The sequence below is a fragment of the Lepidochelys kempii genome, chromosome 2 (genome assembly GCF_965140285.1).
Source record: "Lepidochelys kempii isolate rLepKem1 chromosome 2, rLepKem1.hap1, whole genome shotgun sequence".
Lineage (NCBI taxonomy): Eukaryota > Metazoa > Chordata > Testudines > Cheloniidae > Lepidochelys > Lepidochelys kempii.
In genome coordinates, this window is record NC_136381.1 from 205,849,517 (window position 1) to 205,867,028 (window position 17,512).

A 17,512-nucleotide genomic window follows, 5' to 3' on the forward strand; every position below is an offset into this window, starting at 1 on the left:
CCACCAGCAGAAGGTTGATTTTCTTTTTTGGTGGTTTGGGTTCTATAGTTTCCATCAGAGTGTTGCTCTTTTAAGACTTCTGAAAGCATGCTCCACACCTTGTCCCTTTTGGAAGGCACTTCAGATTCTTAAGCCTTGGGTCGAGTGCTGTAGCAATCTTTAGAAATCTCACATTGGTACCTTCTTTGTGTTTTGTGAAATCTGCAGTGACAGTCATCATCCGAGACTGCTACAACATGAAATATATGGCAGAATGTGGGTGAAACTGAGCAGGGGACATACAATTCTCCCCTACAGAGTTCAGTCACAAATTTAATTAACGCATTATTTTTTTAATGAGCGTCATCAGCATGGAAGCACATCCTCTGGAATGGTGGCCAAAGCATGAAGGGGCATGCGAATATTTAGCATAACAGGCACATAAATACCTTACAATGCCAATTACAAAAGTGCCATGCAAATGCCTGTTCTCACTCTCTGCTGACATCGTAAGTAAGAAGAGAACAGCATTATCTCCTGTAAATGTAAACAAACTTGTTTGTCTGAGCGATTGGCTGAACAAGAAGTAGGACTGCGTGGACTTGTAGGCTCTGAAGTTTTACATTGTTCTGTTTTTGAATGCAGTTATGTAACAAAAAAAATCTACATTTGTAAGCTGTGCTTTCGTGACAAAGAGATTGCACTACAGTACTTGTATGAGGTGAATTGAAAAATACTATTTTATCATTTTTACAGTGCAACTATTTGTAATAAAAAAATACACTTTGATTTCAGTTACAACACAGAATTCAATATATATGAAAATGTAGAAAAACATCCAAACTATTTAATAAATTTCAATTGGTATTGTTTAACAATGTGATTAAAATTGCTATTAATCACAATTATTTTTTAATTGTAATTATTTTTTCGAGTTAATCGCATGAGTTAACTGCGATTAATTGATAGCCCTAGTTGAAATCCAAACAAATTACGCAAGCACAAAAGCTATTTTAACTTAGGTTAAAATATAGAAGCTGAAATTGCACAGAATTTCTGTGTAAAAATACAGACTGTCTTCAATGTATGTAGACAATTCAGAGAATATGAAAAAAAATTATAGAAGACAGTGGCAGCATTTTATTGGTTTGCTACTTTACTAGCTCCCACTGTGCTCAACGAATTCTCTGTTATGGAATGAGACCTTTTCATAATTGAGAGATTAAAACCGAGATGCCTCCAGGTGTTTTCACAGCTCAGCAGATGCATTTCTCTTAGAATGTTCTGCATCCTTGCAACAAGAGTGGAAGGAATGTGCTTTAACTGTTACCGCTATGTGAATAGATTTCAGAGTGGTAGCTGTGTTAGTCTGTATCAGCAAAAATAATGAGGAGTCCTTGTGGCACCTTAGAGACTAACGTTTATTTGGGCATAAGATTTCGTGGGCTAGAACCCACTTCATCAGATGCATGGAGTGAAAGTACAGGAGCAGGTATAAATACATGAAAGGATGGGGGTTGCTTTACCAAGTGTGAGCTCAGTCTAATGAGATAAATCAATTAACAACAGGATACCAAGGGAGGAAAAATAACTTTTGAAGTGGTAAGAGAGTGGCCCATTACAGACAGTTGACAAGAAGGTGTGAGTAACAGTAGGGAGAAATTAGTATTGGGGAAATTCAAATTTGTTAATTGATTTATCTCGTTAGACTGACCTCACCCTTGGTAAAGCAACCCATATCCTTTCATGTATTTATACCTGCTCCTGTACTTTCACTCCATGCATCTGATGAAGTGGGTTCTAACCCATGAAAGCTTATGCCCAAATAAATTTGTTAGTCTCTAAGGTGCCACAAGGACTCCTCGTTATTTTTACTATGTGAATGTGACCATGGAAACTGCCTCAATGAGCAGCAATCAGTCTTGTTCCCAGTGCTTTTTATTTTCCATACATCCTCAGGTTTGGAAGGGAACCCCAGACATTTTTGACTTATGGGGTGGGGTGTAAGTGTATGTAATCAGAACATGATGCTTTTGTGGAACAAGGAAAAAGTTAAAACTCCCTAGACCTGGCTCTCTCCAGCTACCTCTCTCTAAGTGCTCCCATCCTCTCCCCAAGGAAATCAAAGCCCCCAGTAAATTAAACAGGATGAATGCCTGAATATAGAAATTATGATCATCCAGTCAGGGAACAAAAATATTACCATGTCACTTAGGTGACCAGTCTAGTTAAGTGTGAATGAATATTGAATACTTGCAGCAAACAGTCCATGAGCATTCTATAGGCTGCAATGTTTGCACAAAATATTTAAATGCAACACACATATGTAGAAATCCTGATCTATTGCCACATAGCTCGAACAAAAGGGCCAAGTTTAAATATAAGTTAGCCCTGCTATAATTCTGTCCTGATGGGCACAACCAGGGCCGTCCCTAGACATTGTGGTGCCCTACGCAGCCCCCTTGTGGGGGCGTGGGGCACGTGGAGGGGGCTGCGCCCAAAGTCTGTGGGGGGCAGGAGGGAAACCACCCCCCCCAAGCGCGAGCGGGTTGGGGCCAGGTCACTCCACTTCCTGCTGCCCAGTGATTGCAGGGCGGGCCCGACCCCGCACTCATGGGGCGGCGGGAAGTGGAGTGACCCAGCCCCAACCTGATCTGCTCTGTTCCCCTGGCTCCAAACTTTGAGACTTGGGGAGCAGGGGGGAACTGCCCCCCAGCACTCACTGGCAGCGCAGAGCAGGCTGGGGCCGGGTTGCTCCACTTCCCACCGCCTGGTGAGTGCAGGGCGCGCCCAACCCCTGCTGCAGTCCCCCGGAACGTAGCTCAGGGGAAGGGGTGGAGTGGGGGTGGAGCAGGGGTGGGAAGAGGCGGGGGCAGCTTAGCCGGCCAGGGATTGGGCTGGCCACTGGAGCAGCACGCGGCTGTGTAGGGCACCAGGAATTTTGGGGCAATTTGGTGCCCCAAATTTCCTGGTGCCCTACACAGCTGTGTAATTTACGTATGGGTAAGGACGGCCCTGGACACCACTCCCTTTTATGTTAACCCAAGTTGTGTACTTAACAAGAATAGAATGTACTCATATTATGGAACTCAGTACCTTCTTAGTGTCTGGAAGAAGATGCTGCACTCCAGTAAATGAGATTTTTTTTTTTATCCTTACAAAAGCCATTTAGTAGTTGAGATAAAGGGCTTATCTAAATGAAGACTTCATGGCAGGTTGGTGTGTGAGTAGCTTTAAAGCAAAAGTAAATCAAAATGCGCTACGGAACTGTTAGTGCATGTCAGCTGGCTCCAAGTGGACACTAATGTGAACTTGCCATGCACTCCCAGCTTGCTGCAAATTAAGTGTTTGTTTAGAGAAGCTCTAACTTTACCTCGGTATCTTCAGTATTCAAGATATTTCCTTCCCTAAGTATAGAGAAATACAAAGGAATACTGCAGCTGGTGAGGTGACTTCATCTATTTGTACAAGGCGAAAATCAAAGTTTCACGTTGGCAACCATGCACACGACTTCCCTCTTCGATACAACAATTGACACACTAGCACTGAAGGGGTTTCCCCCTTTGATCCCTGTGACCAGGGTCCTAGTGGGGAGCCAGCTATGATCACTCAATTAGGGTGAACTGCAACGAATGGGGCAGACAATCCCCATAAAGCTGGTGGATATTCCAATACTTAGATTTACCAAACCATCATAAAACAGCTTCTTTATTATCTCACTGGTTACTCAGAAGTCCAAACCACACAGTTCCCTTAAATTGATCCAGCCTCAGGCCTCCATCGATGTACCTAAGTCAAATGTGATGATTTCTGAAAATCTTTTTTCATCATATAAAAGAAAAAGTTCTACCAGTCCCAAAGGATTGGACACATTACCTCCCAGAAAAACAATGAGGAGTCCGGTGGCACCTCCCAGGTTATTGAATATTCCAAATCTTACCCAAATACACGCTACAGCCAATTCTCATTAACTAAACTAAAATTTTTAAAAAACAAGAGAGAGAGTATGATTAAAAGATCAATATACATACAGACATGCATTCAATTCATTGAGGTTCAGATTCAGAGCCGAGATGGTGAGCTTTGTAGTTGCAAAGAGTTCTTTCAGAAATAGTTCATAGGTTATAGTCCAATGTCCAAATCTCATATTCAGGGCGTACCAGCATAACTGGGACCTCAGTCTTGTGACTCAAACTTCCCCTGATGAAGCCTAAGCAGCTCTGAGATGACAGAATCAGGACCCAATGATCTTTTATACAATTTCATGTCTTTTGAAAAGTTGGAATTTTCTCAGGGAACAGAAAGTAATTAGGATGACTTTGAAGGATGTCCATCACCAGTACTTAGCTATATGAATTAACATAAGGTCATTTGCTTGTTCCTCCACCATTCACAGTACATTTTCAAAGAGAGATGAATATCGAGATATCCCATGTTTACAATTCATTTAAATGATAGGATGTTCTTTTGGCCTCTGAATTATCAGAATACAGCATAGGCAGTGACTGTTGATTACATTGTGACCCTACTCATACCTGTGTAAATACACAAAAACACAAACATCATCTCTCCACATGTCTTTTGAGGGTTATTTATTTTGCAGGATGTTTAACCCTTTCTAGCCATGCTTCACAATCCCACAGATTGTTATAGTTCTGAGACAACCTGTGATCCATAGAGCTGGAAGGAATAAAACTAGAGAATCTGTGGCAGGAACAATGAATACAGGAACCTATACAACTGTGAAAAGGGACTGAAGGGGAGCCTCTCTCTCCTTTATCAGAGGCTGTGGAGTCACGCCCTGCAGTACTTCTGCAGACCGTAGTTTTCTAAATCCAGGCAGCCTCCATGTAACTTCAAAGCACGGCATCTTCTGCTTTATAAGAAGTTCTTATTTTACAGAGGAAATCTGCCTGTCTTCAGAGGCCTCCAAGAAGAGCAAGATGAGAGCAGGACTAGAAACACAGTGCCTTACTTCCAACAGGTTAGCTTGTTTGCACAAGTAGAAGTTGTGGAAGCATTGAGAACAGTCAGGGTCACTGCATCTGACTGATTCAGGCTCTTCTTGGTTGGTGAGAGTAGAGAATGTCTGAGACCTCTATTAACAATGTCACACTTCTGATGAGGGAATCTACCAGTCATCCTAAAACATATAATGGGCCAACCAGTACAAAAAGAAATAATTGCTCAAGGGCAGAGACCTAAAGCTACCACCCAGCATCTAATCTTTATCTTCTAAACAAGTTAGTTGAGAAGCTAGCAAGACAACCCTGTAACACCACCTTTTGATTGGCAGTAACTTGCCTTGTCCACACCAGTGTTGTCATGTAGAGTACAGGCACTACACACGTAGCTACATGCCACAGTGAAAGGCAGGCTGCGTCCACTGTGATGTGTAGCTACATGCAGCAGTAAACGGCTCAGGCAGGTGGAGGTAGCGGGGAAGGACTCCAGCAGTAGGGAACTGCTGGAGACTTTCCCTGCTGTCTCCCCGCCGCAGAGCCCTTCCCTGCTGCTGGAGCCTTTCACCGCAATGGAGAAAGCAGGACACTACATTGCTTAAAAATAGCAGTGTAGACACTGAAGGCATTGCTTAGGCACGTAGAAAGCTGTGTGGGGTACATATCCTAGGGTTCAGACATGTAGGGCATTCTACTCACTTAAGGCATGCCTCACTATCTATATTGCTATTTATACCCATGCTAACTGGGCGTGCAAGTGTCTATGCACTACATGCCGCAGTACCCTCAGACTTCAGAACGTGGTACAGAGACAATACATGTTGCTATGGTAAATGACCTTTTTCCTGCTGGAGGTTACTGAAACACTTGATATAGCTGATGTCCAATCACCTCTCTCCAGCAGCATGACCTCCCAGGCCAGATACCTTACACAGGAATGTTGTCCAGTAAGGGGAGACGTATGAGTACAGAAGAGAAGATTTTCACAAGAATAGGATCTAGACTGTGGAATGTATTCCTGAAAAAAAAAAAGTGACCACAGTACTAATTGCATTCAAAACTAAAATATAAACATTTCTTCACCTTCACTTCCCCTCACTTTTTTATGTCTTATTGACTTTTTATTAAATGTCTCCTTCACCCCCCCTCCCCCATATGTGCACATAACCTAACAATAAATCAGGCTTTTTCTTCTACAGTTTCGGAAGACCTTTCCATCTTTAAATGCTAGGGAGATGTCAAACTACAGAGTAAAATAAAAAGTGTTTGTGAAGGAAAACTGATGGATTATTCTCTTGCTTGGCTTTTCAAAGATGCACTCTTGGGTTTTTTCCCTCTTCTTGTCTGAACATATCCATAGACTTCTGATTTGTAATTTTAAATGGTCCACTGCAAAAACTTAAATTCAGGCAAATCAGTCTAGACTAGGGATCAGCAACCTTTGGCATGCAGCCCCGCTGGCAGGCCAGGATGGTTTGTTTACTTGCAGTGTTTGTAGGTTCAGCCAATTGCAGTTCCCACTGGCCATGGTTCGCCGATCCAGGCCAACTGGGGCTGTGGGAAGCGGTGGCTAGCACATCCCTCGGCCCACGCTGCTTCCCGCAGCCCCATTGCCCTGGGACGGTGAACCGCGGCCAGTGGGAGCTGCAATCGGCCGAACCTGTGGACGCTGCAGGTAAACAAACCATCCCGGCCCGCCAGTGGATTTCCCTGACAGGCCGTGTGCCAAAAGTTGCCGATCCCTGGTCTAGACGTTACTTTCCTGTGACCACTACCATTGTGTTCTGATAAACTCTTAGTCTTTATTTCTCCCACATATACACAACCAGCAAATTTAAATGGATACGGTTGGTGTTTTATCAGGAGGTCCTTTAGCTTATTCTGTTTTGTTGCAGTAATGGAGTTAGTGTTTCATAAGGCACCTAATGTTGTATCCAGGTGAAGGTCGAGATTAGTGTACATTCCATCTTTATAAACAGTATTACTAGTTACAAAATGTGGTTTGTGTCCCTTATGTTTTGACAGGTATGGTATCTCTATTGCTGCTGTATGAGTTCTGTCTCCCTCTCAGCTTGTCATTCATGATATGTATCATCTTTTGGCGCTCTGGTACTATCAACATGGAATATAAAAATGCTTCACCCTTTCTATAAAGTGAAGATTAGCTGTGTATTTTTCAAGAGACATACAAATTGTGTGATAATTGTAATAGCCCTTCTCTCACTTCCCCTCCCGCATTTTTTGTGAAGCCTAGAAATACCATGTGTTTTAGAATTTGTAGGTATGGAAATGTAATTTACTAAAATCTCCTTGACTAGACTTCACTATGTAAGAAAATAATGTATTCTAGTGGAGCAAGATAATGGCTAGCTTTCAGTTTCATTCAGCATTCTCTCTCTACCCCCAATGCAGTGTACATACATTGCAATTGATCAGGTGCCGAAGACTCATGCTATTGTGCTAAGCAGACCTGCCTGGCTTTGGGGGGCAGAAATGGGAGCCAATGAACATGGAGTCTGCATCGCTAATGAAGCCATCACCACCAGAGAGCCAGCTTCTGAAACTGAAGCCCTGCTGGGAATGGATCTTGTCAGGTGTGTGGTTAATGGCTGGACTACGGATCAATCACTTGGCCTATTAAAGGCTGCAAGATGCTTGTATTGAATCAGGGTATTGTGGCATTAGCAATAATGGCACAATATATCAATGAAGTAGACACTAAGATTGGGTTTTAAAACTGTATAGGCTGTAGACATCACCTATAGAAATGCTATTTATACAGGGCCTTGAACATGATCAAGATAACATTTTGTAACATTTGGAATGTATCAAACTAGCAAATATTGCCACTTCAACCTAGTCTGCATTCATTAAAATCAGCAGCATGTCTACCTACCATTTAGAACAGAAGTGATATATTGTCAGAATAAGGAAAGCTGTAGTGAGGAAGAAGTGATTAACTCAGCTCTGTATTGCCCATCGTTTTCTTCTTTAAAGCATCCAACTCTGACCAAGAAAGCTTACTCCTATGCATAAAATAAGTAAGTTACTGTAGAACTTAGAATAAGTAAGTTACTGTAGCCCCACTTCAGCACATGAATTCCAATGTAAACCCTTTGCCCTTCTGTTGAATGCTGGCAAACAAACTTCTGAAAGTTCATTCACTCCAGGCTGGCTGCCTGAAAGGCTTGCTCTGCATTGTAAGTCTGAAGCTGCACATTGAGCGGCAGTGAGGAGAATCATAAAAACAAAACCAAGCAGGAGGAAGAAAGGAAATGGCACAAATGAGCTAATAGAAAACCTGAACTCTGCTTCTAGTGAGGGAGCAAATGGACTGCCATAAATGGAGGTAATGGTCAGAATAAAATGATTGTATCCTGTTGTTTAGCAAAGATTCTCTTTTTAATGGCATGTCTTATGGCTGGTTGATACTATCAAACTTATATCTGTCCCACAGGCTACTAGGTTTTAACAAGTAACAGCCTGGATAAAGAGTTCTTACCAGTTGTAGTAAGTGTGAATCATGACAGGTCAGAAGTCTAGTTTAGCAGTTAAGCACATATGCCATTTAGTAACACTGGATCCTCAGCAATATATGAGTAGATGCCAACCTAAGGAGAAACCAGTAGTGGTTGGGCATCACCCACTGTCTGAACAATTCATTCAGTGAAGGAGAGGACAAAGATCAAAGCCAACAATAGCTCGCACCAAGGAGAACTAGAGATCACTATAAACAGCCAGCACGCTGTTGCAATTCCCCTTTTTAGTTGTGAAAACTTCTAAAATACTGGATAATGACATTAAAATTCTCTTTTGGGTGATATCCAGAATACAGAGACCCAGCAAGTACAGAATCAATGCCTGTAGGCTATGTGGACACCACCGGTACTGACAGCACCACTTTTCAGCCATTTGCAGACCATACCAGTTGCATGATTTGAGATTAATTGGGAAGGCAATCTGTTGAGAAATCAAAGCATAATTACGGCCTGATCTACACTTAATGTCGATTGGGGGTATGAGAGCCACACCCCTGAAAGCTGTAGGTATGCTCGCCTAATGCCCAATGTAGATGCAGTTATGTCAATGGAAAAATGCTTCCATTGACCCAGTTTCTGTTGTTCAGGGAAGTGGTGACAGGAAAACCCTCTTCAATTGGTGCAGGCTGGTTTACACTACGGCATTGCGTCAGCATAGCTATAGTGACATAACTATGCCAGTATAGTCCCTGTAGTGTTGATATACTCTAGGAAACATACTCTTTTCTGCCCTAATTTTCCCTTCACCCCACTTTCAAGTCCTATGTTGGCATTAAGTCTTAGCTCTAGGCTTTTCAAACTTGGTATACTTTTTGCTTTTGTTTCAGAAAACAAGCTTGCTTCCTTGGAAATTGTTTCTAAACTTTACAGCTGACAAAAGAGTATTCAGACCAATAAGACTGCTCAGGCACTTCAGCCCAAATCCTAACATCTGAGCCAGACATGAAGAGGCCATGTGAGACTGAGCCCTTCTGAAGGGGCCTACGCCATCATCCTCCTGCCTTAGATTGTACTCCAACTCCTTAGGTATACTTCATGCAGAAAGTAAGAAGCCGGCCTAACATTTCTCTGGAATTCTGTCACTGGCAAGTTAGGAATTAAAATCCAGCAAATATGGACCAGGACTCCAAAAATGTGGTGGGGTGCTGTTAGGCATGCATAGAAAACCCCAACAACATTGCAAAAAAACAAACACATTTCATTCTAAACTTGAAGTGTCACCGTTGCTTCCTTCCTTACCATTCTAACAGTTCATTCTGAAGAGTCCTAGGTACCACAATCAGAAGGCTTTATTTTTATCTGATTTAACTGTGGACATGAGACAAAATGATGCATAAATAAAGTGCCAGGGCACCTCACGAAGGTTTAACACATCTGTCTGAAAAGAGCTTTGGGGTTACCAGAGATTTCTATTTCCTAAATGTCATCATTTGTTTAATATCTGGCTATTTTTGACTTTTCCTAAAACTAATTTGGCCAAGTTGACGTTACTCTTAGCTGAAGATGCTTGTCTTTAAAGTAGCAGTATCGGTTCAAATGTCTATTTATTTAAAACTCATTTACATTTTAGTAGCTTGTTTGAAAGTCTGAATCTACAGTTAGGAGTTCAAGTTGAAGAGCTAAGAATTTCAAGTTAACGTTGTAATTTTGCTGTGACTGCCTTGTTGGAGGGCGTGTCACTGAGCTCCTTTGTTAATGAAGAATTCCAGGCTGGGGATAGAATGGATTTAAAGCCCCCTCCCCCTCTAGAAGCCTCAGAGGATTGATTTTTACTCAAGAGCTTAGTGTTAAAGTAATTGGCCAGGCTTAAGGAGGTGGAAAGTTATGGGGATCAGCAGATCTTTAGACAGAAGTTATGTTGGATTTTTTCACCTCTGCTACAGGTCTGCTGTAGGACAGACCTCCTAAACAAGGTGCTTATTTTATTCTCTGCTCCCAATAATTTACAGGTGGCCTTAGGAGTGCTTATCTGTTTGAAACAAGTGAATGAATTGTTTCCCCTGAAGAGGAGTGGGGACAAAGACAGATTGTAGAATCTGCTTTGTGGCCCATCAGAGCCAGCCTTGTACACTCAAGACTCTGTGCGGACACAGCAACTCTGAGGTTGTCCCATTTGCCTCAGTATCTTCAAACCACCGCTCTAAAAACATATCCTCACACCAACAGGAGCAGAGCTGGCAGCAACTCCGTGCTATTTCTCTTCCTCTCCCCCTGCCTCCTCCACACCAGACTTCTGATCCTGACTCCAGCAGCCTGGGCCCCAGAGATCTTATGACCAACTTTGTGTGTCATTTATGTGCTCATCTTTTCTAGAAACATAAGTGTGTAGAGGATTAGGATACTCAGTCAGCTTTAGTGGAAATCAGGCATCCAGATCCTTTAGCTGGGGAGCTAGAGTCTGCCCATTTTGGGAAGAAGAAAATTACCAGGGAAACCAACTTCAATCTGTAATCAGGTTTTGTTTGATCAGATTTTAGTTTCACAATATGCCTTCCCCAGTCCTTTAATTATATCCTAATCCTCTTGGCTGGGTCTCTGAGGGAAAAAATAAAGGTGTGAAATGACTGCTGTGCCAAATGCAGCGACTGTTTGATCAGCAAAAACTATGCCTGTTATACAGAGATATCTGCCAGTGCGTTGGGTTTTCCACTGTTAGTAGCAGGAAATCTAATTGATTCATTGGGGTATCATACTCCAGTGTGTCTCAGGGGAAAGAACTTTTGAAACAAACTTTTTGTACAAAAATTAAAATTGTTCAGTGGTATTTGAAATGCCATGACAGTAACAAAGCTCTGCCCTTGAAATGCATGACCATCCGTAACATCAATGCAAAAGAAAGTTAGTGCCTGCACTCCCCGTATGGAGCGATGGAGTACATGCTGCTGGTTGGCCGGTGGCCATTACGCATCAGCTGCACCCTTCTATCTAATTGCACATTCAGGATGAGGTCCTGGGACATCTGCCAACTGTCTGAATACTAGGTCTTATCTGATTTTTTAAGTCAGGAGTCCTGGCTTTGAGAGGGAGTGACTGGGATTGCACGTACAGTGGTTGGAGATGTTGCACTGCTTGAGCAGGAAGTTGGCAAAGCTGAAGGATGAGAGAATGTTAGAGGAAGCCCATACACACAGCCATGAGACTTTCTCCAGAGATGCTCAGCAGCGTGCGAGGGGAAGCAGATATTGGAGTGAGCTCACCCCTTGGGCTGGGCTTGCTTCCACTGAGTGCTCAGACCCATCTCTGGGATAAAGATTCTTAGCCTTTGCTCAACTTCTACATTTAGCTGGAAACAGTGCAAAATGAGATCCTTTTACCATAAAATCAACCTTCTCCATTCTTTGCTTCCCCAAACTTCTTGTTGTGGAATGTCAAGGTTTGTTTGAGAATCTGATGGGGAGGCCTTGGCTCTGCCACAGGCTTGATGTGCAAACATGGGTAAGTGATTTAAAGCTGCATTTTCAAAAGGGGCACTCCTTTAGATGCCCTGCTTCAGACACCCAGGGCTGTATTTTGAGACTGACTTCAGTTGGAAGTGTGGGCGGTTCACAGCTCTGAAGATCAGGCCCCATCTGTCAAATTTTGTTCCCAACTTTAGAGAAAAGTGTCTCAGAAATTTAGATTTTAACCGCTGCCTTGGTTTTCCCACCTATCAGAAAGGCTTAGATTGGATAGGACTTCTCCATAAATATGCTGAGACATAATTCATTTTTGTAAAGGTTTTTGATCCTCTAGAAGGTGGATGTAAATACACACTTTCATTTTTATTACTACAGTACATTTTCAATAAGGGAGGTTAATGTAACTGAAAATATGAATGTACAGTAAGGTATGACAGAGTTAAGATAGCAGCGAAATCATATTTGTGGGTATTTCCATTTCTAAAGAGCTTGTACTTGGCTGATGGCAGAAATAGATTAAAAGATTAAATAAATAGAAACCTCTAATCTGTTGCCTAGACAGCAATTAAGTAGAGCCGAAGAGCTGTTTGCTAATTTCCTAACTAGGATGGTTTCATTTTGAATATAAATACTTCAGATCAGTGTGCTAAACCCCACTGATTTTACTCTTCTGATTTGTTTTCTAAAACAAGTAGTTAAATTTACTGGTTAGGATTCGCAAATTTACTTTTACACTCCTTTCAAGCCAGTCACATTCACTTTTGGCACATACCCTGCATTTTAGTACTTCCAAACAGATGCCTTTGTCTACAGTATAAAACAGTCAGTGAAGGCTGATGTGCAATTAATTTTGTATGGAGGGTATGATGGACAGTATGTGTGGGAGTACAGGAAGAGAAGGGTGATAAAGATAAGGTACTTATCTTTGACTACAGAAAATTCTTGGACATTCTATTTACCAGTCAAATTCACACTCCCTAAAGAGAGTAAATAGAATCTTGCGGGCTGTCTTAAGACACAGTCCCCGTTACACTTAGTACTTGTGTTAATTGTAGCAATTGTAGTAGATTTGTGGATGGAGAAACCAGTTTAGATAATATGAAAACATAATTATAAAGTTCTGGGCCTAGTATTTCTAGTGAACCTTTAAAGCAGAAATTGCTGATGTCTGACCAATAACTTCTGAATGCACTTCTCTTGTTAGACACTTTAGAAATGATTCCATCTGACATCAGTAAAACTGTAGCTCATACTATAGGATAAAGCTTTTTGTTTAACATAAATGAGTCACTGCAGCACATCACTGGACTTTTCACTGTTACTTAAACTGTATTGGATTTTTTTTTTAAAGGCTTGGCCTAGAAAGAGGTGCAACAGCTAAAGAGGCCTTAAATGTAATAGTTTCTTTGTTGGACGAGAATGGACAAGGTGGAAATTATTATGAAGATGGGAGCTCCTGCCATGCTTTCCAAAGTGCATTTCTGATTGTGGACAGAGCAGAAGCCTGGATATTGGAGACTGTTGGGAAATATTGGGCAGCAGAAAAAATCACAGGTGAGTTTTAATTGGTGGCAAACTGGTTATCATAAGAAGGCTGCATAACATCTCTTCAAAGCTTGTTTTATTTATTCCCTTTCATTTGGGGTAAAGATATCAAGGGGTTATGAAGAGGTCTAATTGGAAAAGTCTAATGGCTTGGATGTATCAAATTAGTCAAACAATGAAAAGCTGCATGATGTTGGTAGCAGCCTAGCTCCAGTCTAGCCCATTAACTGTTCTCCTTTTGTATGGACAGATTGTCCTTCTGCAGTTACGCTATTTCTCCAGGCAAGACTTGAAAGATTACCAGACCCCTATGGGCTGGAGGAATAAGTCTTCTAGCCAGACATAGATACTAAATACTGATGGAGGGGACTGAGATACCCCACTTCCTGGGAAGTAGTAAGATACCGTTCCTGGACCCTGTCTATATTGATCCATCTGGCTGATGTTAAGTGGTCTCACCTCTTATTTGAACCTCCTGGTTGCTGTAATTAGTGTGTCTGCTACTCTACCCTTCACCAGCCTTCTGAGTCATCCTTCCCATTAAATAGAATCAGAGGACTGGAAGGGACCTTGAGAGGTCATCTAGTCCAATCCCCTGCACTCGTGGCAGGATTAAGTATTATCTAGACCACGCCAACAGGTGTTTGTCTAACTTGCTCTTTAAAATCTCCAAGGGTGGAGATTCCACATCCTCCCTAGGCAATTTATTCCAGTGCTTAACCACCCTGACAGTTAGGAAGTTTATCCTAATGTCCAACCTAAACCTCCCTTGCTGCAATTTAAACGCATTGCTTCTTGTCCTATCCTCAGAGCTTAAGAACAATAATTTTCCTCCCTCCTCCTTGTAACAACTCCATTGCCTTCATCAGCTGCCACTCATAGCTTTTCCCAGGCAGAAGCATGAAGTTATTCTTGTTTGTTTTTCACTTCTGCTCTTCAAGATCCTATTAGTACCAGTGAAACTGACCAGTTTTCACACTTCTGCCACTTGCAAAAGCTACCACCAGCAGCAGAAGGAATGGAGGAGGAGCCTCTCTGCAGGTTTAGGAGTTTTACATTTATTTTACATAGGAGGTTCTCTTTGCAACCATAACAGCTATTCTTGAGCTTATCACAGTAAAGCTTTACTACAAAAGTCACTGGTACTGGTATCTTACGCTTAGCATGGAAGTTCGCTGTTCACCAGTGCTTTGTGGGACACTGGGTTTTTCAAACCTTGTCCCTAGGATCACATTGGGTCTTCTACATAATGTTGGTACACAGAACTTTTTTCCTTAAATGAAATTGCTTGATAAACTCTGCTTTGCGGTGAATTATACTTTAATTATAACGCTATCCAGGAAATAGACATTTGTAAATGAATAATACTCCTGTTACTGTCCTCTTGCTGATCTGAACATAGCACTGACTTGAGTAATTCTGTCAATTTGACTTACTAGAAAGAACAAAAAATATAAATGAGTTTAATTGTTGTAATATTTAAACAGGTGCTAATGGGTTTTTTTTGCTTTGCTAGATAATAACATATTCCAGTTGATCAAATCAAAATTATTCCAATTTTCGTTTCCTGAAAATGAACAGCCTGCCACTGACCCTTGGTTTCTGTAGTTGGTTAGTAGGCAGTAATGCTTATAGCAGTTTTTAACTTGGATTAGTAATCACTATTTAAAATTTTATTCAGTGGGCATTAGAAAGGCAAATCTGATTTTATAACAATAGCTGTTAATGATGCTATTAAAGTAAAAATTCCATAAATCACTTTAGCCTGCCTATTAAAAATAAGCCTGCTACCTTACCTTCACTGTCAAGTTTTGTTTGGATAGTGAGTATAGTTTAAACAATTATTTCCATTACTCCTATGATGTGTTTACTGTATCCTCTGGTGAGTATCTGCAGTAGCAGTCATTAATCATACTGTCTGATGTGTATGGATATAAGCAATACAGGCAGAATTTTTTTTGGGGGGATGGGGAAGTCATACAAAACACACACATTGAAGGCTTATTATTTTCAATCCATATTATTGTCTTAACATCTAGAGAACTGTGTTTTAAAACAAATCTTGTGCTCACAAAGACACTAGGTGTTAGTATACATTACATTTTTACAGAAGGATTTATAATTCGATATTGCATTTTAAATATTGAACATTAAAAAAAAATCTTTAAACAGGTATTCCTATTTGATTGGAAACCAGATTATGTGTTATTCCACATGAGCTCTTCTTCTGCTGGTCTTTCAAATGATGCCCATTTTCAAACAAGAAATTTAAAATTTCCAGTAGTAATTAGGTGACAGTTTCTGGGATGGAAAGTTATTTAGCAAATGTGTATAATGCTGTGTTGAATAGTGGGATTAACTTTTTCTTCAAGTAATGCCACACAGATCAACTTTGGGCTGAAGTACTATTGTGTCAATTCCTTTGAGTTGATTGTAACCATGTTGGATGAGCTAGTTAATGTGGTCTCGGGCAAAGGGTCAAGATTACTTTCAAATACCTGTTTGGAAATGAAGCGTCGTAATTTAGCTTCTGGAAATCTAAGAGCCTGATTCTCTACTGCTTTGCACCTTGTAGAATCTTTTCCATTGTGCAGAGATGGTTGAAAATTATAGCATTTTGATACGGTAGCATTGTGCAATCACATGGTGCAGGGATAAGTATCTAAACATGACACAAAATGCATTGGAGAATCAGGCCCTGAAACTTGACGTGATGAGTAAATCCTGTGCATGTGTAATTAGGTGACTATCACAACGAAATGTCTAGATTGGTCAATGGCTTAATTTGCTAACCAAATATTTTGCTCCTCTAACCACTTCTAGCTCCATTTTAGTAATGGTATATTGTGATTTGTGGCTCTTTCCATAGAGGGAGTAAAGTGCATTTGCAACCAGCTTTCATTAACTACAAAAATTGATGTTGAGCATCCTGAGCTTAGGAGTTATGCAGAGACTCAAGGCTGGTGGACTGGAGATACAGAATTCAATTTTTCTGAAGTGTTTTCTCTAGCTGAGGACCATTTAGGCTGCTGCTCAGGCCAGGAGAGTCTAGAAAAACAAGAAGGTAAGTAGATTTTTCTCTTACTTTTCCTCACTGATTTTTCCTCACTGATTTTTCTTGCCACTTAATTCCCACTTTTCTCAACCAGACCTTCGTCCGTAGTCTCAAGTGGGTACAAGGAGAGCATTTTCACGTGCCAGTCCATAAACTACATGGAAGGAAAATCCATAGAACAAATTGCCTCGAGCAAAACTCCTGGATGAAGTCTTAACGCCTCAGCCTAAATTTAGAAGAAGGCTGTTTTAAAAAAACCCACAAAACTTTACACTCCACCATCTGTGTGATTTGATTGTCTTTTTGTTATAGGTTTGATACATGGGAATAAGAGTAATATTGTACCGGTGCACCCCTGTTCTCCTAGCATGAAAAGATGACTTACCTTAGTAGAAAACGATGAGGGAGGGCATAGTGTTTTTCCAGAAGGATGTTCATATCAGTCCTATTGTGAGGAGGGGAAGAGGAATTATCCAACTGCCTATGGAAACAAGCTATGATTGCAAACTATGAGACTCGAGTTCTGTTACAGCAATGAAGATGCACTTAGGAAAGACTCCACCGCCGCCCCCTTTTTCAGGCCAAACTGGATGTTTTTATTACTGGAGCAGATTTTGATGATTGAAATGCTCTCAGCAGAAATGGGCTTATGTTCTGGTCCAGAATTTACTAATCACTTAACATAGCTGGAGCTGGCCAGAACCCTTTTTGGAATTACTGCAGCATCTGCTGCTGTGCATGAGTAATGTGTAATCGTTGTTCAAGGCACCAGTTCAGCCATGCGTGAGCAGTGTTGCCATTCTCTTTAAAAGCTCTACATTAAGAATGATTTTGCTGATATTTGAAATGGTAACAAAATCTAGTTCTTGTGCAACAGGAGACTGGATGAAAAACTTCTCACTGCAGTGCACAATACTAGTAAGGGGGCTGTGGTCCAATGCCCACCACTCAAAGTAATCCTCAATCTGCAGGAGAGGGTCAGGAGGGGAAACAAATAGAAACTAATTCAAGCACCTAGAACAGTTGAGCTTTAAA

At 41.2% G+C, this 17,512-nt stretch overlaps 1 protein-coding gene across 2 annotated transcripts in view; it reads left to right on the top strand.

Moving 5' to 3' along the window:
- SCRN1 (secernin 1) overlaps window positions 1–17,512 on the top strand; it is a 144,137-nt gene that overhangs the window by 27,100 nt on the left and 99,525 nt on the right. For both annotated transcript variants that reach the window (XM_073333594.2, XM_073333593.2), the window contains exons 3-5: window positions 7,353–7,534; window positions 13,229–13,431; window positions 16,292–16,486. In XM_073333594.2, the coding sequence (XP_073189695.1) occupies window positions 7,353–7,534; window positions 13,229–13,431; window positions 16,292–16,486 (580 nt within the window). The remainder of the gene's footprint in view (window positions 1–7,352; window positions 7,535–13,228; window positions 13,432–16,291; window positions 16,487–17,512) is intronic.